This window comes from Talpa occidentalis, unplaced genomic scaffold (genome assembly GCF_014898055.3).
Source record: "Talpa occidentalis isolate TD23 unplaced genomic scaffold, MPIMG_talOcc4v2.1 talOcc4.16, whole genome shotgun sequence".
In the NCBI taxonomy this organism is placed as follows: domain Eukaryota; kingdom Metazoa; phylum Chordata; class Mammalia; order Eulipotyphla; family Talpidae; genus Talpa; species Talpa occidentalis.
This window is the reverse complement of record NW_023601653.1, coordinates 45965241-45991980: the sequence shown is the minus strand read 5'-3', so window position 1 is coordinate 45991980 and position 26740 is coordinate 45965241. Positions and strand designations below refer to the sequence as shown.

The 26740-nt window shown below is 36.8% G+C and overlaps 1 protein-coding gene across 2 annotated transcripts in view; it reads left to right on the top strand.

Annotated features, from left to right (window-relative positions):
• The window catches only part of PDZRN4 (PDZ domain containing ring finger 4), a 393965-nt gene that overhangs the window by 354497 nt on the left and 12728 nt on the right, over positions 1-26740 (top strand). For both annotated transcript variants that reach the window (XM_054696295.1, XM_054696296.1), the window contains 2 exons: positions 17116-17214; positions 22369-22431. In XM_054696295.1, coding sequence (XP_054552270.1) covers positions 17116-17214; positions 22369-22431 — 162 coding nt within the window. The remainder of the gene's footprint in view (positions 1-17115; positions 17215-22368; positions 22432-26740) is intronic.

Below are 26740 nucleotides of genomic sequence, written 5' to 3'. Positions count from 1 at the left end.
AGATGCCAAGAGTAGAGGCACAATAAAGAAGGTGACCAGGTGAAAAGCAGTGCTATCAAAATGACAATAATAGGTGTTTGAGACTCTAGAGAATGGACGGCACTTTTATATAAAAACTTGGTTGCTATTTTATTCTTTTAAAATTTGCTGTGGACATCAGGATTGAAGGAATACAATAAAAATTCATCTTAATCCCTCCTTTCCTAGAGTTTTGTATTCACCACCCTGATTCAGTTCAATAACCAACATCAGCTTTCCTACCTTGCCTCTGCTTCCATCAGCTCAGCTATACATTGCACTTCCAGCAACTTCTCTCATTCTATGCAGTGATTTTCCTCACATGTCTCCCCTGCCCTCCTCAGTGAGAATTACTTAAAGAATAATGTAAGAATCAGTGAGATAACAATAAAAATAGAAAGAGGAACTGCATGAAAGTCAGGAGGTGGGGAGTTGTTAGTTTTTTGATTTTATTAAATTTATTTATTTATTCTTTTACATCGTTATTCATTTTTGGATAGTATTTTATTTCTCCCCTCAGGTGTAGTCCCCATAATTCTCCCACCATCACATCCCCTGTGACCCATCATTTTTGCGTTGGGCAACACCACACTGACAAAGACAAGGTTGTCGTGGAGCAGGTTACATAGTGCAGGATGCTGCTGGGAGCAAGATTCTGGCCATTTTTATTGATAGAATAATCATACAGCATCAGCTACATGCGTTAGGAGGACAAGGAGAAAAGGATGGGTGAAACTTAGGAATATCATCTAGGGCATGGGAGGGCATGAGACTGTTGACCATGTTATCAGCTAAATGACCAAGTGTTGTAATTGAAATTGGACCCCAGATCCCCTGCCATGGTCCTAATCTTATCAACAAGGCATTCCACTGATCAGCTTCTGGGATCCCTTGTCATACATCGGTCCACAGGCCCCTGGGCCTTCCCGGTCATACCTCATGATGTATGAGTCAGGAGTAAGTTTATGCATTCATCCTCAGCTCCCCGGGTGCTCCTGGTCATACCTCTTGATGCATACCCTTCCAGAGCGATCAAGCTTTCTGCTCTTGATTGATATGAAAGGCACCTTGTAATGTTTGGCTCTTATGGCTGATTGACCGGTTCTGAAGGGCAGTTCTGACCTTGTATAGGAATGCAGAACTGCAGGTATCCATAATGGTGGCTGAGCAGGCTGCTTAACTCTAGCAGACCCCCATGTCCCCCTTTTTAATTTTATTTAAAGAAAGGAAAAATGAGAGTAGGGGGAATATCATTAATAGGATATTTTCATTAAGAAGAAATGGGAAAGTTATATGGACATAGATACATAGCATAGTCTGTACTAGACATAAAGTGGATAATTTGGTGAGGGAATAGTATAGAGAGCAGATAGACTATGGACAGAGAACACAGTCACATCACCAGGTGTCTCTGGTACCTAGAGTGGAGGAAACATGAGTGCCCATGGGTATTTTTGGGTCAATCCCACCTACAACTTGAAAAACTGGGGGTATATTACATGGACCCAATTAACATGTGCTTGTATAGTGGGTAATAAAATCAAGGAACATAAAATGACCAAGTTACTGTTAGCGAGAGACAGATAACAGCTGGTATTGGGAGTTACAGGGAGATCAGCATAGCTTTAACACAAAGAATTTTCTGGAATAGGCAGCACAGGGCTTTTAAAATGACAAAAATAATTAACAAAAATAATAAACCTATAGCAAACAAGATACAAATTCTAACATTTAGACCTGAGAACCAGTTAGTTGGATTTAGACAATAGGCAGTGTTCTTTAAATATGCAAATGTGGCATTTTGCGCTTTTTGTAATTGTGCCAGTTGTTGCTATAGTTTGTCTCTTAAGTCCACATCATGTCCAAGGTTATGGAATGCACCATGAAGTTGTCTTTGAACCTCTTTCCAGGAGACAGTTTTATTAAAAGGAAAGGAGTTATATAGAATGGTTTCACAATAAACCCCAATAGAGTTTGTGGTGTCTAGAGGGCTTGTTGATGTTCACCAAGCTGGAATACAGCTGCCTTGTGGGCATCAACTCTTGATCCGACATTCCAGAGGCCTGCGCAGTCAATGGGGAGGGATCCTCTTTTATCTTTTAGACTCATGGGTGGCATCCTGGGTGGCAGCTGAATCACTGATGGCTGGAACTCTGGAATAGGATTGGTCTTTATTTCATGCCAGCTCATGATAGGGGTGTACTGCTTTTGCTGGAACCCAGAGTGGTCCTGCAGGTGATAAAACAGAAACATACCCTCTCCCCCATGTTAAAGATTGTAAAGTCCCAGCCAAGTTGATCCTTGCAATGAGTGGCAATACAAGACCAAAGGCCTAGAGCTTGGTTCTGCTGGGATAAAATGTTATCTGACTGCTGAGAGACCAGAAGAATTAGGAATGACATGTTGGTCAACAGCTGTTAGGTCAGATCAATTGCAGTTGAAGAAGTTAAAAGTAAATAAAGCTGTATATATTTGTTTTTGTGGGGGCAAGTTACTCTCCACATTTTTACCCCCTTTTTTTGTTTTTATCAGAAAAAGTTTAAAGAGTCCATTAGCACATTTTTACAGCAATAACTGTGGGGCTATAGGAATGCCAATGAGTGTCACTTGGGTTAAGGCCTGAAAGAAAAGTCGACCGGAAAGTTGACAAATGGCACAAGCAAGAACAATATCCCATGTCTGTATAAGGGGGATGTCATATGTTTTTTTCAGACTGTGAGTTACTTGATTGTAAAAATGAATGACAGGTCATAGCATCTCCAAACAAGTTAAACACCCTAAGGGCTGTATCAGCTATCTCATTGCCTTTGGTATGCATTTTTTTGTATACTTGTAAGAGACTCATTATGGCTGAGTAGTTTATCCACATGGTTTAGATGTAATCTTGAGTTTCTTGGTTAGAGGAGGAAAGAAGTTAGAGTATTTACTGAAGAAAAAATAAATACCTTTTATTTTAAGGGGAAAAGATAAGTTTTTCAGTAAAGGAACTTTATTAAGAGAAGTTTTAACACAAACATTAAAAAGCAAATTTACCACGTTAATTACTCCTTTTTTGTTGAATACCATGTGCTTTGTTTTTTTTTTTAAGTAAATACATTTAAACATAGAATAAAAGTATTAATACCCAACTTTATATCCATAAGGCATGTATGTTTTGAATTAAACCATTAAATTTTGAACTGCTTTTTGTTTACCAAAATTTTAGAAAGTGATCTCAAATTTTTTTTTTTTATTAGAACTTATATAGATGCCGTTTATAGTTAGTCCTTCAGAGGTAAAGTGATCTCTTGATTTCTTTTTAAAAATTTGGCCATTTGTATTATTAAGAAGTTGAGTTTATATTTTTCAGAAATGATCCTTTGACTTAAATTTGCTTTGGCTTTATCTCACTGAGACCAAGTACATTTTTAAGACCAAAAAAAACACTTTCCCTTGAGGACAGGAGAAGAGGTAGATTAAGATCTTTCTTTTATTTTTTTAATAGTTTGCCCATTTCTAGACTTTTATCAAAATTTAAGGTTTGGGACCCACACATCACCACCATATCTTTTGCTCTTCCCTCCCCTGTTGTGACCCCCTCCATCCCCCTCCTCTGCTGGGTGCCTCAGATCTATGGTCAGCTTGCAAGTTTTGTCTTTTTCCTGAGGAGTTCTGGCTTTAACTCTCATTTCTGCCATAAATTAACAGGTTTAAATGAGAAAGTCTTTCCATTGGCAGGAGTTGGTGGGAAAGTTGAATTGTGCCTAAAATTTTCTTTCCAAGTTATTCTATGAAATAAAATATTACATTGGTTTTCTAAATATTTAGTCAGCATTAAAAATAAAATAGAATAAATGTTTGCCTAGTTTAATAACTAGAACAAAATCTTGCCTTCCCTCAGGAGGCCTAATTTCATAACTGTGTGTGGTAAGATGGGAGGCCCTCAATTTTGCTTATTGACCTCTCTCTCCATTTTTTTCCCAGGACTCCAGTTATTAAACATTTTAGAGTTTGGTCCAGTTTTCTAGCATTTTCTCTTAATACTCCCTAGGCACCCTTTGCTATAGCTACATTGAACTTCTCATCCTCCAGATAAGGGGTACCTTCTCTCTGGAACTTTCCCTCTTAACTCAAGGCACACATCATTGATTTCTTACCACACATCCCACTGTATGATTATGAATTCTTTATGTGTTTAGGTTATAGTCTAGACAGTGACCTTTTTATATGATGATGAGATGAGAAGGTATATTGATTAACAAAAGTGGAGCTAAAAAGAAAAATCAGTGTTGAAGTTCTGATTCAAAGACTCACTAAGTGACCTTAATTACTCAATGCTGGCCCTAAATATCCTCATTGTAAAAATAAAATTTATAATATCTAGCAAAATCAATTGGGATTCTGAGCCAAGAAACAGAAGCCCCAAAACAATGCTTATTGTAATAAAGATGTGTTGGCTCTGCAAACGGAAGATTCCAAAGGTTTATTGTTTCAGGTAAACTTGATTCAGGACTCAAATGATATCACTAAATTTCAGTTTTTGTCTATCTTTTGACTTTTATCTCCTCTTTTGTTTAACCCGTCCTTAAGCTTGATATATTGTGGCAAGAGAAAGTTTTGAACTGTTCCTGATCTATATTTTTAAAAGTCCAGTACAATGGGAAAGACAGGTGTTCTGTTCAATCAGTCATTGATTTTGATTTTGATGCACTTGAACTGGTCAATCACCCATCCTTAAAATAATGATAGCCAAGGAAACAAAATAAATTCATCTAGGTTACATGCTTGTCCCAAAGTTGAAATCAGTTCTGAGCAAATATAAACTGGGAAAGAAGAAAAAGGGGGCAATTCTGCACAAGAAATTTAGGGTCATATTTCCAAAGAGAGAGAAAATTACTGCTAGGTGGGCCATAAGTAACTGTATACTATATTAACCACTCATGTTTTTATAAAGCTAAATGAGATCCCATTCATAAAACACTTAACATAATGGTTGGTACATAAATGTTTCCAGAGCTAAATGAGGGTGTTGGTACTTAGTAGGTGTTTAGCAAATGGCAAGTGAATGAAGTGAATAGGTAAAAAGCAAATGTGCTAGATATTTCTAGAATGAGTGATTTATACTTAATGTTGCTTCATTTCTGCAGTTTATTCCTTAATTAATTTTCCTGCTAGCAGAGATTATAAGAGAGTTAGTCACATCTACTGTTTGAACAGCTTTCTGAATGTATTCTACTTAATCTAACACAATTATACTGAGGTACAAACATAGCAAAATCAATTGTAGTCTACATTCAATCTTACTAGAGCAATTAACTCTTCTAACAAATGCACATGGGTTTCTCAAAAGTTCCCAGACTCCGCTGGTACTGAGAATTCAAAGAAGATGGCAGGGCCCCATCTTCAAGGGCTGTATTTCTTTGTTTCATATCTAAGAATTTTAGGATATAATAATAAATGTAGCAGACAAATAAGTACCTGTTTATAGAATAATAAATAAAACAGACTTAAAATGTGTATAATGCAATGCAAATTTGCTCATTAAAAAAATACAAAAGGTAATTTACTAGTTAGCATCAGTGAAATTTTGATAGATAATTTTGGGGCCCTTAAGAAAGTGGTGGGGAAGGCTTTTGGGGTACTTTGTGGTTCCAAATAACTTTCAATAATGTTTGCTTGATTTCCTTGAAGAATGCTGTTGAAAATTTGATGGGATTTCATTGACTCTGTATATCACTATGAGCAAAATGGCCATTTTAAGAATGTTAATTCTTCCAATCATTAAGCAGGGAATATCTTTCCATTTCTTTGTGTATTCTTTGAAACTAGACTTTTAATGATGACATAATATAGTATGAACAGAGGTTGATTTTACACTGCTATACACCGAATGCCTGTATAATGCTATAAATCAATGTTACTTCAATAATTTTTTAAAGTGGCCTAATAATACTTATCTGAAATGGAAATTTATTTTATATTGAACTAATAAAAGGTCTAAGCTAATACTGCCCTGATAATTCCTGTATTACAATTTTTCCCATTTCTAACTGTTGAAAATTGACTGGAGTACCTGCTTACTCTTCTTCTTTGCTACTGGAAATAATAGGTGTAATTTTCATCCTCAATATCAAACTACATCTTAGAGATTTAATATTAATTAATTTGAAATTCCATATGGAATACATGACATTGATTCCCGATTTTTTGTTTTTAATCACTTCCTGCTCACATTTTTAAATTAATTTGTAACATATAATTAAAATGTGGTTCCTCTTAAAAGATGCTGGAATGGGACTGCAAGAGTGTCTGAGCCATCAGAGAAAGGAGAGCTTAAAATGGATATTTTAAAATTAGAGATAACTTTTATGTCTTTTCTGCAAATTGCAAATTCTGCATATTCATATTGAACTATTTTGATGGAAAAACCTCAAAAACTAATATATGTTACAAAATCCAACTGTAAGTGGCTCTGGATATTTTGCAATTCCAATCATAAGTTAAGAAATTATCATTTTAATGTTTGTTCAAAACTCAAGATTCAAATGTGAAAAGCCCTGGATTTCTGGATTCTTACCAAAAAAAGAATCCTGGATTTCTGGATTTTTGTAAAGGTAAACTATATGATCCTAATACCAAAAGCACCTGCAGTTTTCTTCAAAAATACAATAAGAAAAGTAGAAAAAAAAATCATATGTGATATAAACAGAAGTGTTTCCCTGGCATTTGTTCTTGGTTTTATTTATTTATTTATTTGCATAGAAGAACTGGTGTGTAGGTCAGAGGTGCAGAGGGTGAGCAGATTCACCAGAGACAGAGTTGGGAGCAGAACAGGCAGATCTATCAAAATACACTACTGATGGGAGCAGCAGGAGAGACAGGAGAGGTCTGCTGTGCCATGTGGGTCAGCTCCCTGGCAGGGATTGACCTCAGGCCTTAGGGGTGATAGCGCTGAGTCTTAACCCCTAGGCCACGAGGGTGCCCTTAGTTCCTTTTTTAATAAATGTTTTGTTGGGACAACTAAGCATGATATTTCATTAGTTACTAATTAACATTACAGAAGAAGACATTGATATATGCTAAATATGAAGCTTGCATAATAGTGCATATGTGGTCTAGTAATAAAAAACAGGCAAGCAATGAAACACACATGGAGATATGGACACAATAGACCTCTTACTCCCTTGAATGTCAATAGCTCCCAATCACCATACTGTCTGGCCCTGGTTCATCTTCAAACTTAAGTAGTACTGACCATCTCCGAGTTACCACTCTCAGAAGAAAGAACATCATGACAAGCTCTTTAGAGTCTGTCAACAATTTTGCTTATAAAGCTCTTTCAGGTACCCCCAGCCTCAGACATTCCTCCAGCAAGAGAGTTCTATCTTGGAAGCATAATGTGTTGTTTCTGTTTACTGTTTTTACTGTTCCTTCCTAAACTCAGTCTTAAACATAGACGTAAATCTCACAGCACTATAGTACAACTGATTCATATAAAAATCATATAAAAAATGCCTGTTCTTGGCCACCCGTGATTAGAAAGGTGTTTCATAGCAAACTTGATGAAGTAACTTTAATCTTCTACTCTACCCTTAATCTCCATATAATCAATTTCTCACAGTATGAGATGCTGTGATTTGATTTTTTTAAAAAGGATTTTATACATCTTTGCAAAACATAGTATCATAAAGTACATTTAAGCCAAAATTAATGTAGTTCCACCAGGTGTGTGCAGGAGGTGAGTCTTGCACTCCAGTCACAGATGACTTCGAGATGCTTAGCACACCGTCCATGCGGGCTTGGCTTTGATTTGTAGGTGCCATGAATTGTCTCCATGGAGAAAATATACAGATGTAGCATTTCACTTTTATGTTTTTCATCAAACAGCTTCCTAGTGACAGAGGGAATGTATGAAAGTTGCTAGGGAAAACATTCTCGATTACCAGGAGGTTGTTTCTTCAGAAGTCAGAGGCTTGTGTGCTCTGTGAAGGGAATACGAAATTAAGCCTGTGCCAACGAATGCCTTTCCTTTCTGATAATCAGATCTTACAAAGCCACCTTTGCTCATTCAAACAAAATGGTCTATAGGTAGCTGTTCATACAGGTGTGTGTGTGTGTGTGTGTGTGTGTGTTGCCACAGAATTAAAGGAACTTTGATTCTAAAATGTCTGCTTCTGTGCACCAATATGAAATATGTAATGGCTAAGACATTCTCCCTTTTTATTAAGATTTATTTTTATTTATTTATGCATATAAGAACGGGGGTGTAGGCCAGAGGTTTGGAAGGTGAGAGGAGTCATCAGAGACAGAGTGGGGAGCAAAACAGGTGGATCTACTGAAATCCACTGCTGAGGGGAACAGCAGGTGAAACAGGAGAGGTCTGCTGCACCAAATGTGTCAGCTCCCTGGCTGGAGATGGACTCAGTCTACAGTAGATGGCAATAGCTTGATGGCACTGAGACTTTAACCCCTGTGCCATCAGGAAGGTCCTGAGACATTCTTTTTTTATTTTTATAAATTTAAAGGTATATTTTTATTTTTTTAATTTAAATTTTTTTTATATTCCCCATACAATTACAACCCCCTTATTTTGACCCTAATCCCTCCTTTCCCTGCCCCCCACTCCCTATAGAATGTCTCTGGTTCATAGTTTTTTGTTGATTTTGATATTTTCTTTCTTATAGTTATTTTTTTTCTGGTCCCTTATTTAAGTTTTCTAGATTCCTGCTATGAGTGAGACCATCCAGTATTTTTCTTTTTCTTTCTGGCTTATTTCCCTGAGCATGATCCCTTCCAGATCCATCCATGTTGCTGCAAATTGCATGTGTTTATCTTTTTTGAATGCTGAGTAATATTCCATGGTGTATATATACCACATCTTCTTGATCCAGTCATCTGTTTTTGGGCATTTGGGTTATTTACAAAGCTTAGATATTGTAAATAGTGCTGCTATAAACATAGGGGTGCAGGGGGTCTTTGGAATTGATGTTTCTGTGTCCTTTGGGTAAATACCTAGGAGTGGAATTGCTGGATCATATGGAAGCTCTATGTTTAGTAGGTCAAGAAATCTCCACACAGCTCTCCATAGTGGTTGGACCAGTTTCTTTTTAGCTCTTCTGCCCATTTTTTGACTTGATTATTTTCTTGTTTTGTTGAGTCTCATCAACTCTTTGTAGATTTTTGTGATCAGTCCTTTATCATTAGTGTTGTGTGCAAAAATGTTCTCCCAGTCGGTGGGGTTTGTCTTTGTTTTGGTTATTATCTTTTGTGCTGTGCAGAAGCTCTTTAATATGATGTAGTCCCAGCTGTTTATCTTTGCCTTCATTATCACTGCTTTGGGTGATGTGTCTGTAAAGATGTCTTTGATGTGCATATCATGTAGTGTTTCGCCTATATTTCCTTCTATGTATTTTATGGTTTCAGGTCTTATGTCTAGTTCTTTAATCCATTTCGAGTTGGGTTTTGTGCATGGTGTTAGGTAGTAGTCAAGCTTCATTCTTTTGCATGTAGTGACCCAGTTTTCCCAGCACCATTTATTGAACAAACTTTCTTTGCTCCATTGCATATTTTTTGCTCCTTTGTCAAAGATTAGTTGACCATAAATCTGTGGGTTTATTTCTGGATTTTCTATTCGATTCCATTGGTCTGTGTGTCTGTTCTTGTTCCAATACCATGCAGTTTTGATGGTTATGGCTTTGTAGTATAGTTTGAGGTCTGGGAGTGTGATGCCTCCATTCCCTTCTCTTTTTTTTTCAGGAGAGCTTTGGCTGTTCGGGGTTTTGGGTGATTCCATATGAATTTCATCAATAATTGTTCTATTTCTTTGAAGAATGACATTGAAATTTTTATTGGAATAGCATTGAATCTGTATATTGCTTTTGGTAGGATGACCATTTTAAAATGTTTATTCTTCCAATCCATGAGCAGGGGATGTCTTTCCATTTCTTTGTGTCTTCTTCTATTTCTTTAAACAGTGTTTTATAGTTTTCTTTGTATAGGTCCTTTACCTCTTTTGTTAGATTTATTCCCAAGTATTTGATTTTTTTTTGTTTTGATAAAAAAAGGGATGGTTTTTTTGATCTCTTCTTCTTCAGATTTCTTATTTGTGTATAAGAAGGCTACTGACTTTTGCATGTTGATTTTGTATCCTGCTACTGTACTGAACTGATTGATTAGATGAATTAGTTTTTCTGTGGAGTTTTTGGGGTTCTCTATATGTATTATCATATCATCTGCAAATAGTGGTAGTTTGACTTCTTTTCCTATTTGGATTCCTTGGATGTCTTTCTCTTGTCTTATTGCTCTGGCTAGGACTTCCAGGATTATATTGAAAAGCAGTGGTGAGAGTGGACACCTTGTCTTGTTCCAGAGCTTAATGGAAATGCTTTCAGCTTTTCACCATTGAGAATGATACTGGCTATTGACTTGTCATAGATGGCCTTTACGATGTTGAGGTATGTTCCTTGTATCCCAAGAATTTCAAGGGCTTTTATCATGAATGCGTGTTGCACTTTGTCGAAAGCTTTCTCAGCATCTATTGACATTATCATATGGTTTGTATATTTCTTTCTGTTGATGTGTTGGATAACGTTGATTGATTTTCGGATGTTGAACCATCCTTGTGTCCCTGGAATGAATCCTACTTGGTCGTGGTGAATTATCTTGTGGATACATTGTTGGATTCTGATAGCTAAAATTTTATTGAGGATTTTTGCATCAGTGTTCATTAGCGAGGTTGGCTTGTAGTTTTCTTTATCTGTGTTGTCCTTGTTCAGTTTTGGTATTACTGTAATATTGGCTTCATAGAATGTATTTGGTATTATCCCTCCCTTCTCAGTTTTTGGAAGAGTTTGTGAAGGATAGGCACCAATTCGTTTCTGAACTTTTGGTAGAATTCATTTGCAAATCCATCAGGTCCTGGGCTTTTGTTTTTGGAAAGGTTTTTGATTACCATTTCAATTTTGCTGCTTGTAATTGGTCTGTTTAGGTGTTCTATTTCTTCTTTATCTAGCTTTGGGTGACTGTAGAGTTGTAGGAATTTGTCCATCTCCTCTAGATTGTTGAACTTGTTTCCGTATGACTGTTCATAGTATTTCTGATTATTCTTTTGATTTCTGCTGTGTCTGTTGTGATTTCTCCTCTTTCATTTGTGATCCTGTTTATTTGTGCTTTCTCCCTTTTTTCCTTTATGAGCCTGGCTAGGAGTTTGTCTATTTTATTGATTTTCTCGAAGAACCAGCTCTTGGTTTCATTGATCTTTTGGATTGGTTTTTTTAGTTTCAATTTCATTTATTATTTTATTATTTCTTTTCTCCTACTGGTTTTGGGGTTTTTTTGTTGTTCTTTTTCTAGATCTTTGAGCTTCAATATTAGGTTGTTTCTTTGAGTTCTTTCTTGTTTCTTGATGTGAACCTCTATTGCTGTATATTTTCCTCTTATTACTGATTTTGCTGCATCCCATTCATTTAGGAAATTGGTGTCCTCCTTGTCATTCAATTCAAAGAATTTTTTAATTTCTTCTTTGATCTCCTCATTAGTCCAGTGGTCTTCCAGTAATGTGGGTTTCAATCTCCATGAGGTGGGAGAGTTCCTTGCCTTCTTTTTATGGTTTATTTCTAATTTGATAACTTCATGGTCAGAAAAGATGCTTGGTATGATTTCAATCTTGGTGTATCTGTTGATGTTTGTCTTGTGTCCCAGCATGTGATCGATCCTGGAGAATGATCCCTGCGCACTTGGGAAAAATGTGTACTCAGATTTTTTTGGGTTTAATGTTCTGTAGATGTCTGTTAAGCCCAAGCGCTCTAGATCCTTATTTAGAGCTTTAGTGTCTTTACTTATTTTTTGTCTTGTTGATCTTTCCATTGTTGACAGTTGTGTGTTGAAGTCTCCTGCTATGTATGTGTTTTCTCTGATGTCTGTTTTCAAGGATGACAATAGTTGTCTGATATATTTTGGTGCTCCTTCGTTTGGTGAGTATATGTTAATGAGTGTTATTACTTCTTGAAGTATTGTCCCCTTGATCATAATGTAGTGACCACTGGGGTCTCTTTTTACCTTTTTCAGTTTGAAACCTGTTTTATCTGATATAAGTATAGCTATTCCTGCTTTTTTTTTTTTTTGGTCCATTTGCTTGTAGGATTGTTTTCCATCCTTTAACTTTGAGTCAATTTTTATCTTTTGTAGCTAAATGTGTTTCCTGGAGACAGCAAAAGGTTGGGTTTTGTTTCTTAATCCAGCCTGCAACTCTGTGTGTATTTATTGAACAGTTTAGTCCATTTACATTTAGAGTTAGTATTGATATGTTAGCATCTCTATTTGCCATTGTGTTTGTCTTTCCTTTGATTTTATTTATTCTTTTAATAACTTTTTTTTTCAGCTTTCTTTCGTTATTCTTCCCTCTGAGGTTCTGACTTTAGGACTCCTTGTAGTATTTTTTGGCGTGGGGGTTTAGTCATAATGAAATTCCAGAGTTTCCATTTGTCTGGGAAGGTACTTATTCTTTCTTCATAAAGGAAGAAAAGCTTTGCAGGATAGAGTATTCTTGGCTGGCATCTGTTATCTTGAAGTCTGTTGACTATGTCCCTCCACTCTCTCCTTTTCTGTAGTGTTTCTTCTTCAGAGAAGTCTGATATCAGTCTGATTGGTTTTCTTTTGTATGTTATCTGTTTCTTATCTCTTGTCAGCTTCATTATTTTTTCCTTGTCTTGGATTCTTGGGAGCTTTACTATTATGTGTCTTGCTGTATTTTTCCTTTCATCATGGAAGTTTGGTGTTCTTCTTGCTTCTTGTATATCAATTTTCAGCTCCTTCTTCATGTTAGTTAAGTTCTCTTCAATTATTTCCTTGAATATTTTCTCTGTTCCTAGGTCTCCCTTCTCTCCTTCTGGGATTCTTATAACTCTAATATTTCCTTTCCTCATGGAGTCAGATAATTCCCTAAGTCTTTCTTCAGTCTTTTTCATTCGTACTTCTCTTTCCTTTTCTGCTTTGGTTCTTTTTATTTCTGTGTCTTCGAGAGTGCTTATTCATTCTTCCATTTCCTCTATTCTGTTATCACTGCTTTTCCCAGCATTTTTAGCTCTTCTGTTAAACCTTTGATCTCCTGCATTTCCTTCATTTCCTTCTTTAGGGACTCAATTTCATTGTTCTGAGCGTTGTTTTCCTTAATGACTTCCATCAGTTTTTTCATTATGGCAATTTTAAATTCTTTTTCTGGAAGGCTCAGAATTTCTTCCAAGTCACCATAGTTGCAAGTTGGTGGGGGGGGTTGTTTTGGGTTTGTTTTTTTTTTTGTGTGTGTGTGGTGGTGTGTCTTTTTTCTGAGGCATTGCTACTTTGCTTGTTGTTTTTCTTTTCCCTGCTTCCTGTCTTCTAATTTGCCTTATGCATTGGGACAATGTGCCACTGCTACTGGCTGGCATCTTTTTGGTATGTTCTTTCCAGAGTTTCAGAAACTGGCAATCCAAATGAGTCAAAAACTGTTATGCCAGAAGTCTAGTGAGGCAGTGGTACTTTGAGTATTTTAATGATCACTGTCATAGAATCTCTCCTCCTTCTGTGTTTAGTTACAAAGGTGCGTCTTGAAGTCCCACAGACTTCCCTGGAGGTGGGGTAGCTGGATTGCACTCTGGGTTCCAAATCTCTGGATCCTCCTCTGGGCTCCGACTTCCTGCTAGGTGGGACCGGGCTTGTGGGGGCCTTCAGCTCACCTCTGACTTTGCAGGGAACCTTCTCCCTCTGTCTCGGGGAACCTTCTCTCGGATTCAAGCAGTGTTTATTGAAGAAAGGTCCCTGTTCAAAGATGGCACTTTGGAGATAGGCACACTCTTCTGTATGCGCCTGATCCGCCCTGGCTGTGAGTGCCCACTCCTCCTCTGGTTTGGACTGCTGGACTGAAGGGGCCTGGTGTGGGCAAACTTCCCACCTCACCTCTGGCTGCTCCTGGAGCCTTCTGCAGGTTTCAAGCAGTCTTTACTGAAGAAAGGTCCCTATTCTAAAATGGCGATTCAGATACAGGCACACTCTTTGGCGTGCCCGGTCAGCCCCTGCAGCAGGTACCTGCTCCCCCTCTGGGCTCGGTCTGGCCAGAAGGGGCCTGGCATGGGCGAACTTCCTAGCTCACCTTTGGCTCCTCCAGGAGTCTTCTGCTGGTTTCAAGCAGTCTTTATTGAAGAAAGGTCCCTGTTCTAAAAAGGCGATGTGGGTACGCACTCCCCTGCATGCCTGGTCTGCCCTGGCCTTGGGTGCCTGCTTTCGTACTGCTGGCCTGAAGGGGCCTGGCATAGGTGAACTTCCCAGCTCACCTCTGGCTCCTCTGGGAGCCTTCTGCCAGAGTCTGAGACATTCTTAACTGAGAAAGAAATGCAAGCCCACACTTGGGACTGGTGTTACAGAACCTCTCCCATGTCTCCTTCAGGGTCTGGAATCCTACTGCCAAAAGTTAATTGTCCTTTGAGTTAAAGCTTTGTATTTTTAGTCTTTATTAGTATGAAGTGAATAGGCCCCAATTTAAGTAATTATGAATGATAATCTCCTTTAAAATTTTATTTGACAGGTATATTTATATTTTAAAAGCTATTTGTGAGGGTCTCCCTGGTGGCCTAGGAGTTGAGTCTCATCACCACTGTGGCCTGAGTTCGATCCCCGAGCAGAGAGCTGACCCACATGTTGCAGCAGACCTCTCCTGTCTCGCCTGCTGCTCCCCTCAGCAGTGTGTTTCAGTAGAACTGCCTGTTCTGCTCCCCACTCTGTTTCTGGTGACTCCTTTCAACCCCCACACTCTGGCCTATACCCCAGTTCCATGCAAAAGAGAAAAAGAGAGATACTTGTGAGGTAAGAAAGGTAAAATGGCAGGTTGACCTAGAAAGGCAGAACTTAGGAAATCCAAGCAGCTAAAAGGAAATATAAGGGTGTTACATTTCTTAATATGTGAAATATTAAAAACAAAGATGCTATTGATAACTTTTGAGAACTTTTTTACAGTTTTGCTTAGGTCCAATAGGATGACATTATGGAAAAGTTATTTTAACTTTTAGGACCTTAATCTCCTGTGATGTTCTAATAGACCTGATTTGCAGTGTTCAAGTGTTAGGAGTAGACTAGTATTTTCCTTTTAATAGATCCATTCCATTTTATTGCAATATATTTTTATATGCCTCCTCTACATACACCAAAGCCATGGCACACCCTTGAGGATATAGAAAAAACACCCACAAAAGAAAAGCCCCTGTGTCTTCCAGAGTGTACAGTGTCTCCATGTTCTTCAAAGGACATTGAAAGTCAATGAATTTCAGCTGCAACTATAGCACCTCATTTGCCTTAATTTAAAGGCCCCAGTCTGGATTGTTTATGGTGTGTTTAGGTTTCCTTATAGCCCTCTTAGGATTCCCAAGCTTCTTTCCTCCTTAACTGTGTACTTCATTGCTGTAATTGAAGCTCTTTTGTTGCTGTAATTCCTTCCCAATGTTACAGTTTCAGTCAGTATTCTTTTCCTCCAGAGTGATTAATTATTGCCCGTTTTGAAAATACCCATGCTTGGTGTATACTTTTGCTTATCTTACCAAATCATGCCTTCTACTCTATGTGAAAGGATTCTTCACCTTTGTTTTTTTTTTTTTTTTAATTTCAGCATGTGCCATGCCCTTTTTTTTTTTTTTTGACCACTGTAGTTAATTGAGAGTATCTTCTCTGATCAGAAAATCAGCATTCTCCCTACAGTTTTATATATTTTTCCAATTTACAATACCTGTCTCGAGGCAGAGGGCTTAAATTTTGTTTTATTTGCTATTGGCTGTGATATTATTGGTCATTGGAACATTCCATAGCTTACCCGTACACTCCCTAAGGATTTTAGCAAGTCATTAAAATAAATGGGTATTATTCATTACAAGATCTTCACTAAAATACAAAATTGAAAGGGAGGATATTTCCACAAATGTGGCAGAGTGTACTAGAAAATAACCTCTTGTTTACAGCTCAATGAGTTTTTCTTTATAGTCTTGATAACTCTCATCCTAGTTAAATGGATACTTTATTATTACCAAATATATACACACACCCACACAAATTCACACACAAATTCAATTCAAAAGGAAAGGATACTTATTATTTTACACAATGTTACAAACACTTGGAAAGTTGTGTTTTGTTTTGTTTTGTTTTTAATAAAAAAGCAATATGCCTTCAGCTAGCACTGGAAAAGGAGCATTAAGTATGACAGACAAATTTGCAACTCCCACCCAACCTCAGTTCAAGAAACTTGACCCAGATTTCACTTCCAATTTCAAAATACTTTGTTCTTCCTCATCTGATTATTTGCAAAAGGGCTTGATATTTGACATCCAATAGGAACAAGTTCTTCATGTTGACAGCCCCAATTTGTGTTTCAGTGCTGGGAATTATGTGATTTATCCTAAAGTCGTCTGCTTCTGAAAGTGGTAGGAGTCGATTTCATTACATAAAAATGAAATACACTGAAATTTATTATTATTTTACTGAACATAAATCAGGAAATAGATTCAATGTATATTACCTAAAGACTGACATTTCAGGCCCCTCAGCTATGTGTTTCAGTAAATGTGTTTCCTTGTTCATTTACTGCTACATTTTGAATCATGGCCTCTACCCACATGACTGCTGCTGTCTCTCCCTTCTACCTGGATGAACCCATTTCTTTCCAAGGGTGACAGTATCCACAAAATAATGAAAGACCTAGGCCTGAGCTCCAATACACTTGCTAATTATCATATTATACAAACCCCAAAAAGAATTGATGCAGTCTAGTATCATGGTTTTTATTTGAATTGTATTTCATATTGATCTGTACATATTTCCTGTGTATTTTACTGTGTGATTTTTCAGTTACGACTTGAAGCAAGAAAATTGCCCATCTTCAACTTCGCAATGAAATTTTAAAGTATTGGCTTGAATATACAGAAATACACATTGAAACTAAATGTTGATGATGTTGGTAAAGTATTTTATCATACATTATTAACATATGTTAATTTCAAATGTAATTATGTATGACCCAGGCTAGAGTACCTGTGACTTCTCTATTCTTCTGTGGGATTTCTCTCTGAGAAAAATGTCATTCCGTGTGTGTTTTTCTCTCAGGAGGTCGAGTTATGTCGTGTTAGCAGTCAAGAAAAGCTGGGCCTGACAGTCTGTTACCGAACAGATGATGAAGAAGACACTGGCATTTATGTCAGCGAGGTAAGAAATGCCGTGGAGGAGAGAGAAGGGAGGGAGGCTGTGAAGATGGAGTGAAATGACTCACATGAAGAAAATCCTTGGGAGGCTTGAATGTGAGGAACTGGCTATGTTCCAATACTTGTCACATTTGATTAGGAAGGTAAATTATGTTACCCGAGTAATGTAATTATTATCAGCTTATTTAATGTGGAGGTTTTCACCACAGAGTCCCAGGATGGGAGAAAGCATGTGTGGTAACATTGTCAAAATTTGAACAAATTCCTGTAAGTATGAGAGAAGTAGACGAAAGTTTTTGCTCAACAAACATTTATCCTTCTTTCCACTGTTTTATCAGTCCCATTATTCCACTATCTGTTCCACTACCAATTTGTTTAAATGTAATATTCACCATGATCTAAAATTTTCTCTGCTAATGGGGATTGATAATTTTAAAAACCCAAAGTGTCTCTTAGTTTTCTTCAACCCCATAATTATTTTCAAGAAGTAAGATATATTAAGTGTGTAGCATTAATTATTTTGAAAGAATCACAAAGCAAAATTTATTATATAGATGATTTTTAATCCCCTAAATATCATTTTATGAGAACTAGTGGGTATGTTATTTTTAGTTAGATGTACATACAATTTAAAATTATATGTATATGCATGTGTGTGTGATCAGACATATTAAACATGTGTGAAATGATGAATGTGTATGTCAGGATATAGAAGTTAGACAAACAAGATACTAATTGCTGTTCCCACTTTCCTTGGTCATGATTTGAAAGCATAGGGACTGGATCAATTTACATTTCCCACCAACAGTGTGCATGGGTTGTTTCTCTTTCACATCCTCACCAGCACTTACTGCTTCTGGCCTTTTCGAGATATATAAGCCATTCTCACAGGTGTGAAATGATATCACATTGTGATTTTGATTTGCATTTCCCTGAAGTGATGATGAACGTTCTTGCATGTGCCTGTTGGCTGTTTATACATCTTCTTTGGAGTAGTGCCCATTTATTTATTTTGTCTATTTTTATTGGGCTTTTAGGGGTTTTTTTTTGTAGTTGTTGTTATTGACTTGTGTGAGTTCTTTGTAGATCTTGGGTATTAGCCATTTGTCAGATGTTCAATGTGCCAATATTTCCTCTCATTCAGTAATGTGTCTTTTTGTTTTTAAAGATAGTTTCTTTCACTGGGCAGTGCTTTTCAGTTTGATGTCCATTTCCTAGGTATCTATCCAAAGAGTGCAAAAACAGTAATTTGAAGTAATATGTCACTCCTTTGTTCACTGCAGCACTATTTACAATAACTAAATTGTGGGGGCACTTAATTGTCCAAGGACACATAAGTGATATTATTTATATATATATATATATATATATATATATATATATATATACACAATGGAATACTATGCAGTCATTAAAAAGATGAACTCTTGTTACTTGCAATAATCTGGGTGAAATGGGAAGGGATTATACTAAGTGAACTAAATCAGAAGGAGTAAGACAAATGCCAGATAATTTCATCCATAAGTAAAATGTAAAGAAACAAAGGATAAAACAAAACTAAACCAAAGCAAATGTAGAAATCTGACTGTAGAATTGAGAGTATTAGTGCAAAAGGGATAGTGGAGGGAGTAAATGCAGGAGGGAACCCAGTGGACTATAGGGGAGGACTTTAGGCACCTTTGTGGTGGGTGTGGTTTGATGACATACATTTGAAGAAGTGTGAACCTTTACTGTGAATCATATTATGTTGCAAACCAGTGTTAGTTCAATATGAAAAAAAAAACATAAAATTTAAGAAAAACATTTCTCTCTATATCTACTGGTCTTCTGGATCTCCTCTTTTTTGAATTGCCTCTTCGGATTTGCTGCTTATTGACAAATGTATGATGTTCAAATATTTTCTTCCATTTGATAGGGTTTTTTGTTTTGTTCTAATGGTAGTTTCTTTTGCTGTGTAAAAGCTTTTTAGCTTGATGTCATCCCATCCTTATTTTTTTCTTTCCCTTCCCTGAACCCCCAAAGACCTCATTGAAGCTAATGCCATTAATTGTTATGCTTGTTTTTCCTTTGCATTCTATTGTATCAGTCTTTAATCTACTCTGAGTTAATTTTTGTGTATGGTGTGAGAGAGTCAACTAGTTTCATTCTTTTACATGTAGCTGTTCAGTTTTCACAACACCATTTGTTGAAGAGGCTTTTCTGTCTCCATTGTATACTCTTGGCTCCTTAATCATAAATTGTCCATTTTCATGCAGATTTATTTATAGGCTTTCAATTTTACTCAATTGATCTATATGTCTATTTTTAGTCTGGTTCCTGACTGTTTTTATTACTATAGTTTTGTATTTTAGATTGAAGTCTGGGAATATGATGCTGCCATTCTTTTTAGTCATAATTTCTTTGGCTACTCAGAGTGTTTTGTAATTCCATGTAAGTTTCAATAATGTTTGCTCTATTTCTTTGAAGAATGCCATTGAAACTTTGATAGAGATTGCATTGAATGTATATATGACTTTGGGTAAGTGGCCATTTTGTTCTTGATTTTAAGAGGAAAGCTTTCAACTTTTCATCAGTTAGTATTATATTACCTGCAGGTTTGGGAAATATGAACTTAATTACTTTGAGGTAGGTTCCTTCTATTCCCAACTTGCTCAAAGTTTTGTTTTGTTTTTTAAAGATTTATTTCTTCATGGGGGGTGAGAGTATCCACCAGAGACAGAGCGGGGAACAGAACAGGTGGACTGACTGAAATACACTGCTGAGGGGAGCAGTGGGCGAGTCGGGAGAGGTCTGCTGTGCCATGTGGGTTGCACCCTGGCCAGGGATCGAACTGGTGCTACAGAGGCTGCAGATTGCCTCACAGTGCGGTGCCTAACCCCTGTACCACCAGGAAGGCCCTTGCTCAGAGCTTTTATAATAAATCGGTGCTAATCTTGTGAAATGTGCTGTCTGTATCCATTGATATTATCAAGGAATTTCAATCTTTTCTTTTGTTGACGTAATCGATTACATTAATTGATTTGTGTATATTTAACTATCATTGCACTCGTGGAATAAATTCTACTTGTTCATGATTGTATAATTCTTGTAATTTATGATTGAATTTGGTTTGCTAAGGGTTTCATCAGGGTATTCGTCTGTTCCTGGTTCGGGCATCATAAAATGTATTAGGGAGCATTCCTTCTTCTCTTATTTTTAAATAATGGGCAAGATGAGCACAAGTTATTTAAGGCTTGATAAAATTTGTTTGAAAATTTATCTAGTGCTGTGCTTTTGTCTGAATATAGTTTTTTAATTATTCTTTGAATTTCCATGATTGTAATCAGTTTATTTGCCTCTTCTGTTACTTCCTGAATTGGTCTTGATAAACTATATCGTTTTAAAATTTTGTCTATTTCTTCAAGCTTACTGAATTTATTAGGTTGGCATTATTCCCAGTAATCTTGTATGTTCATTTTTATTTCTGTGTAATTTGTGGTGATTTTTAATCTGTCATTTTAAATTCTGTTTAACCTAGCTAAAATTTCATGTACTTTATTTATTTTCTTGAAAAACCAATTCTAAGTTTCACTGATTGTTTGTATAGTCTTTTTGATTTCTATTTCATTTATCTTCATTCTTACTTTAATCGTTTCCTTTCTTCTACTATGTTTAGGTCTTGTTTGTTCCTCTTTTTCTAGTTGCTTTAGGTTTAATGTTACTTTGATAATGGTTCTAAAATGAAAATTTGTATCATGAGTAGCTTCTAAATGGGATGCAATTGATTAGTCAACCATTGAGTTGTTCTAGTAAGTTTCTGTTCACTATTTTAAATGTCAGCTTTAGAACTTTTCTTTTCCTGGATGGTAAGGAAGTCATACAAACAGAGAATATATATTTGGAAGGAACCTTTTCTTCATACCTCTTGTTATTATAGTGTCATTTGTTCTTTATTGACCAATTAAAATGTATTTAGTAGATGGTATAACCCAGTAACAAGGTAATTTCTAACATATAGAATAAATAGATCAACCTCATGCTACACTTGAAATACTTTGCTTGAAAATAAACCTTTTATGGAATTAGCTTAAATGAAAGGTACAAAGCCATCATGTGAAATGTGATAGTTGGAATTACCTCCAATGAACTACAAGTCACCACTCAAGATTGGCCTATTACAATGTTGATAAAGTCTTAGTAGGGCCTTAAACATGTTTTTATTCTGAAATAATGTATAACTAATATAATTAACCCTACAAATGAATTAGTGCCAGCTTGTATTTTTCATTTTTTGAGCAAAATGGATTATAAACCTCTTTGTAAAACAATGTTCTTAAGAGACAGAAATCCTTTTAATAATTATTGGACTTAGAGTATAGCTATCAGCTTTTCTCAGACAGTTAGGGTGAGAATTAAAAGTAACCCTAGTAGAAAGTAAAGTTACTGGGTCCAGAAAATCCTAATATTAGCATCACCTGAATATGGTACTAGCAAAAGACCGTATCTGACAGTTGGGATACAGAAATGAGTAGAGGGAAATAAGAAGAAGAAGAGATGAAAATTTAAAATAAGGAAAGAAAGACAGGGTCAGGGAGCAAGAAAGAGAAAAATGGTCTTCAACTTCTGCCATAGTTCTCTTTACCTCTATTGTTACTAATTTTAAAATAGTTCATTTACATGTTCAGAATCAGAGATTTTTGTTTTGTTTTGTTTTTAATAGAGGCATGTTTTATTTATTTATTTATTTGTTTGTTTGTTTGTTTTATTTATACAAGCACTGGGTACAGTCAGAAGCGCAGGAGGGTGAAAGAATTCACCAGAGCCAGAGAGGGGAGCAGAGTGCAGGCAGAAGGACCGAAGTACACTGCTGAGGGGAGCAGCGAGCGGCAGGAGAGGTCTGCGCGCCATGTGGGACCCTCCTCCTCCGGTGGAAGGGGAGCAGCCGGGGATCGAACTGGCGCCGCAGAGGCCGCGGGCAGCTTCGCAATCCATTGCTCAACCGCTGCGCCACCAGGGAGGCCCAGAATCAGAGATTTTTGACAGAAAAATATTTACATCTAATCTATAAAGAAATAGACTATTGAGTCAGGTTTTTAAAAATATTTTTTTAAACTGCATTTGTAAATTCTTGGGGGGATTTTGAACACCCAGTGGTAGACGTGAGTCCTCTTTGTTACAGGTTGATCCAAACAGCATTGCTGCAAGAGATGGCCGAATTCGAGAAGGGGATCGTATTCTGCAAGTATGTACTGTGTATTTTCTTTAGTTTTCTGTTCTCTATCCAACAGTTTTGGTTTTATTTTGTTTCATGTAAAATGTTAGGGAAAAAATGCCTTTGCTTTTAGATAATAGCATCAACACAACAAAAAACTATCATTTAAACCTTGTTACAAATTGAGTGATGTCATTTATTAAGAATTATTAGCTAATAATTAGTGATTAAAACTTAATCTCTATACTCATGTAACTTGACTTCAACTTTCAGCTCCACCTCTTACTTAAGTACATTAGTTAACCTTTCACTGTAAGACTGCTTCCTCGGCTTAAACAGTGATAATAATAATAAAACATTATTGCAAAGGTCAGGTCTGGTTATGTGTTTGATATGCTTAGTGCACAGTAAGTAATAACATTAACTGCTGATATCATAGCAGTAGTAGTAGTTATTGCTGCATTTTCCCTCCCCCGCAAAAAAATAAGTAAACCTAGATCCTAATGTTCCATTACTATATGAAAGTCTAGAAGTTTGGAAAGTTTTAATTATTTGCAAAGGAATTGCTGAGACTAGATGGAAAATGTGTGCCTTCCTCTCCATGTGGAAATATGAAGGCAAAGACTAAGTTTTGGTTTAATGAGAGATGGTATGCAGATTCCTAGGGGAAGGTGTGGAACTGGAAGGAATCTAGGTCAATTCAGAAATAACTCTGAAAATCAAAGTTTCTACCCTAAACCTACCTTCAGCCACCCTGTGGCTTGTGAGTCATTCCCTATAAAGAATGGATGCAGGGAGACACACAGCACCCAGCTCGTAGGTCCTGATTAACCTAGAACAAGAACAGAGGGCCTTCAGCTCTGTGTTTAGTGCAGATCTCAACAACAACACAGGGAGGAAGACTTGAAAGGTAAATTGAGGAAGTTACAAATTGAAAAAACATTCCGCAAAACTTTGCATCTCCGTGACACCTATAGTTCCCATCATTCTTATTAGATATGAACCCCTGAAGGAACTGTCTTTGAATTGAACATGAATAGATTCAATACTGTGCCTAGAACAATTAAGACACAATATGGTGTTGGAGGGGAAGGTGCACCATGACACCTTGGGCGATTGCCTGAGGGTGACCCTGCCAGCTTTCTAATAACCTTTTCTTTCAAGGGTGAGCCTCACTAAATCACAACTCTTCTTCCTGCCTCCCCTTTCCTTTCTCCAGCGAGATTCCACAGATCTCCTTTTTCATCAGGGGCCCTCTGCTAAGGTTCCAATTAGGAAAGAATCCAAAGTATGATTAAAGGTCATTCACCCTCCCACAAGTTTTCAGAAAACTTCAAGCAGATGTGATTTCAACTTGAGTGAACTCCCTGGGTGGTGGCCTGAAGTTAGACAAAATGGAATGTGTCTGTCAGTGGCTATGTAAGGGGAAGGAAAATGAATTTGAAAATCAAGACTTAATCTTGTTTCCTACCCTGTTTCAATGACTTTCTCAATCACACATGAATGAATGAATGAATGAATGAATGAATGAATGAAACAGACACTCCATGGGAAAGTGATAGGACAGATAAATTAAAACTGCAGTAGACCCTTCCTGACACAACTTCATTAAGAAAACAGTATCATTGGGCCTCCCCTGGCGGCGCAGCAATTGAGCTCTGGGCTGTGAAGCTGCCCGCAGCCTCTGCAGCGCCGGCTTGATCCCCAGCCACCGGCGAGGGTTCAAAAAAAAAAAAAAGAAAACGGTATTATTTTAGTGCATCATCCAGATAATGAGAGCTTCAAAGTGTTTTCTTCTTTGTTTTATTTGGAATGATTTTAAGTCTATTGTTCACTTTGTTAATATCTCCAGTTAAATACACTCAAAAGAATGGAACCAGGGACACTCCTGGATATTCAGAGTCCTGTAATGCCCAGCAATCATTACCCAATGCTGAGAAAAACACTCACTGGCTTAAAAGTCTGGTAGATACAGTGTCACCACATTAAATTACCCTCCTTGGCTACATATTTAATGTTGGGTCATATTTCAGTTGACACTTCTCACCACCACTTTGCCACGCCCTACAGCCTTGCTATCTCCCTTCCTAGTTTGCTGTAAATCACTTTCCCTTAGTTAGATACACAACAGTTACTAAAACCACTTCTACAGGCTCTGTGGCTACTGTTGGATAGAAATAATGTACCTTTGTTCCCATATCCATCTACAATACGCTTTGATACTTTTTTACTCTTGGTTTTATTGTGAGCAGTAAAGTTTTCAGATAAACTATTTATTGGACTATCAGGCATTCATTAGTGGAGTTGGTTCATTGAAGAAACAGCAGCAGGCTTGATGAAGTGCCGTTGTCTCCCTGATTACTTTATATTCAGTGACAAATATGTCACACTTAATGAATAAATACATGTCATATTAAAAAGCCTAGAATTCAATTCAATCTGCCCACACAGGATACAAAGAGTCTTAAGGGTGATGGTGAAATTATATTAAGTAAAACTGTGACAAAATTGGATCCATAGACAAATAGCTCCCATATGGCTGATGGGGAGATTACTGGATACCCTGCAATGAACAATTAATGACTCCTTTCCCAAAGATGAGAATGGAAGAAAGAAAAGATTTACTTCTTATCCTCCAAGTTTCCTGGCTGGCTTTTATTTAAATGAATCTCTTTAGAGCAACTGTGATTTTAATTTCATGTTCATGATGACCTACCTAAGTGGAGAATTTCTGTGGTTCTGTCCTCAATTGTATAGCTAAAATTTGGCAAGTGTAGTGGACTACAGTTTTGTGAGATGACCTCACCTAATGAACACACACACACACACACACACACACACACACACAAACACAGAGAACTTACTAAGTATTGACATAAGGTAAGAATAATGCAGAAGGGAAACCATGAACTAATATATTCTAGTTCTCATGCATTCTTTTCTCTGCAAGTGCTTGATAGTCCCTCTCTTGTGCTATTTCCACAAACTTGTATATCAAATGTGTCCCCAGGAATTAATATGAGGAAAACCAAAGGGCTGAATAAAGACATGTTTCTGAGCCAGGGAGGGAGGATTAAAGTCCAAGTTCAGGATTGACTTTCCAAAAGAATACTATATTTTTGTTTCTTCCTGAGAATAGTAAGGCTGTAATATTCCACGTGAGTCACCTAATCTTATGTTGGAAAAAAAAAATCACTGAGTAAGAGTCAGTCTTGCCCCTAAAGATGGCTCCATGAGAAAACCCTCAATACCTTCAACAATGGAACAATATGACTTCTAATGAGCTTTCTCTGCTTCCTGTGCTAAATAAACACTGGCACCCAGCAGTTCTTCATACTCTTCCCTTCTTCTCTTTGGAGACCTATTTCCCCCTATTTCTGTTTCTTCCGTCTCTGTCTCTGTACTCCCTTCACTTTCTTTTCCTATTAAAATATGAACAAAAATAAATCATTTCTCTTTTACTTTAGGTTCCTGAGCTTTCAAATACAATTTTTTTGGTTGGATGCCCAGAATTTCATTTGCCCACCTTGTTCTAGTACACTAATATAGAGTACATCATATACTCATAAAGCATAGACAATGTAGTATTTAGTATGCACTAAAAATGGGTATATTTAAACAAAAACCTATATTAGACCATCTGTACACTTGTAGGGTTTTGTACACACAAACATCCACACGTTCATATGACATTGAGCCTAAAGTGAGATTTTGACTGATTTATCTTGGTAATTGCCACAAATCTCTTCAAGACAAGACAATATCTGCATTGAAACTAAAATCTACATGTAGCCAGATATATTTTCCAGCAAGTTTTTTCCTCGTATATAACAAAACTCCTATATAACAAACTTCCTCTTATATAACTTAACTTATATGTCTCTGTCCTGGTTCTCTTTCTCAATCTTTTCTTAAAAGGAAGTCTTGCATTAAATCACAGTGGCATGTCAACTTACCTGACTTTTCTCCTTGAGTCCTTCATCTGGCGTTCTGAAGCATAGCAAGTTGCTTTACCATAAGCAATCCTATAACTATGAGCCTCATCCTTCAGGGGGAGAAAAAGCTAGCAAAGGTTGAAAGTGCTCTCTGATTCCATTCCTCAAATCTTTTCCTCCCTTGGGAGAGTAAAAACCATGACTGCATTTCTTACCCCCAAACCACTTTAGGTATCAAGTAAATATCCTGAATTTTAGAGCAGGAGTTTATCAACCAGTTGGGTAAAGTGGCTTTTATTTTGAACAAGAAATAATAGTTGCATTTTAATGTCAGATTTCTTATGCAAATGTGTTTTTTTAAAAGATTTTATTTTTATTTATGCATACACGAACTGGGGTGTAGG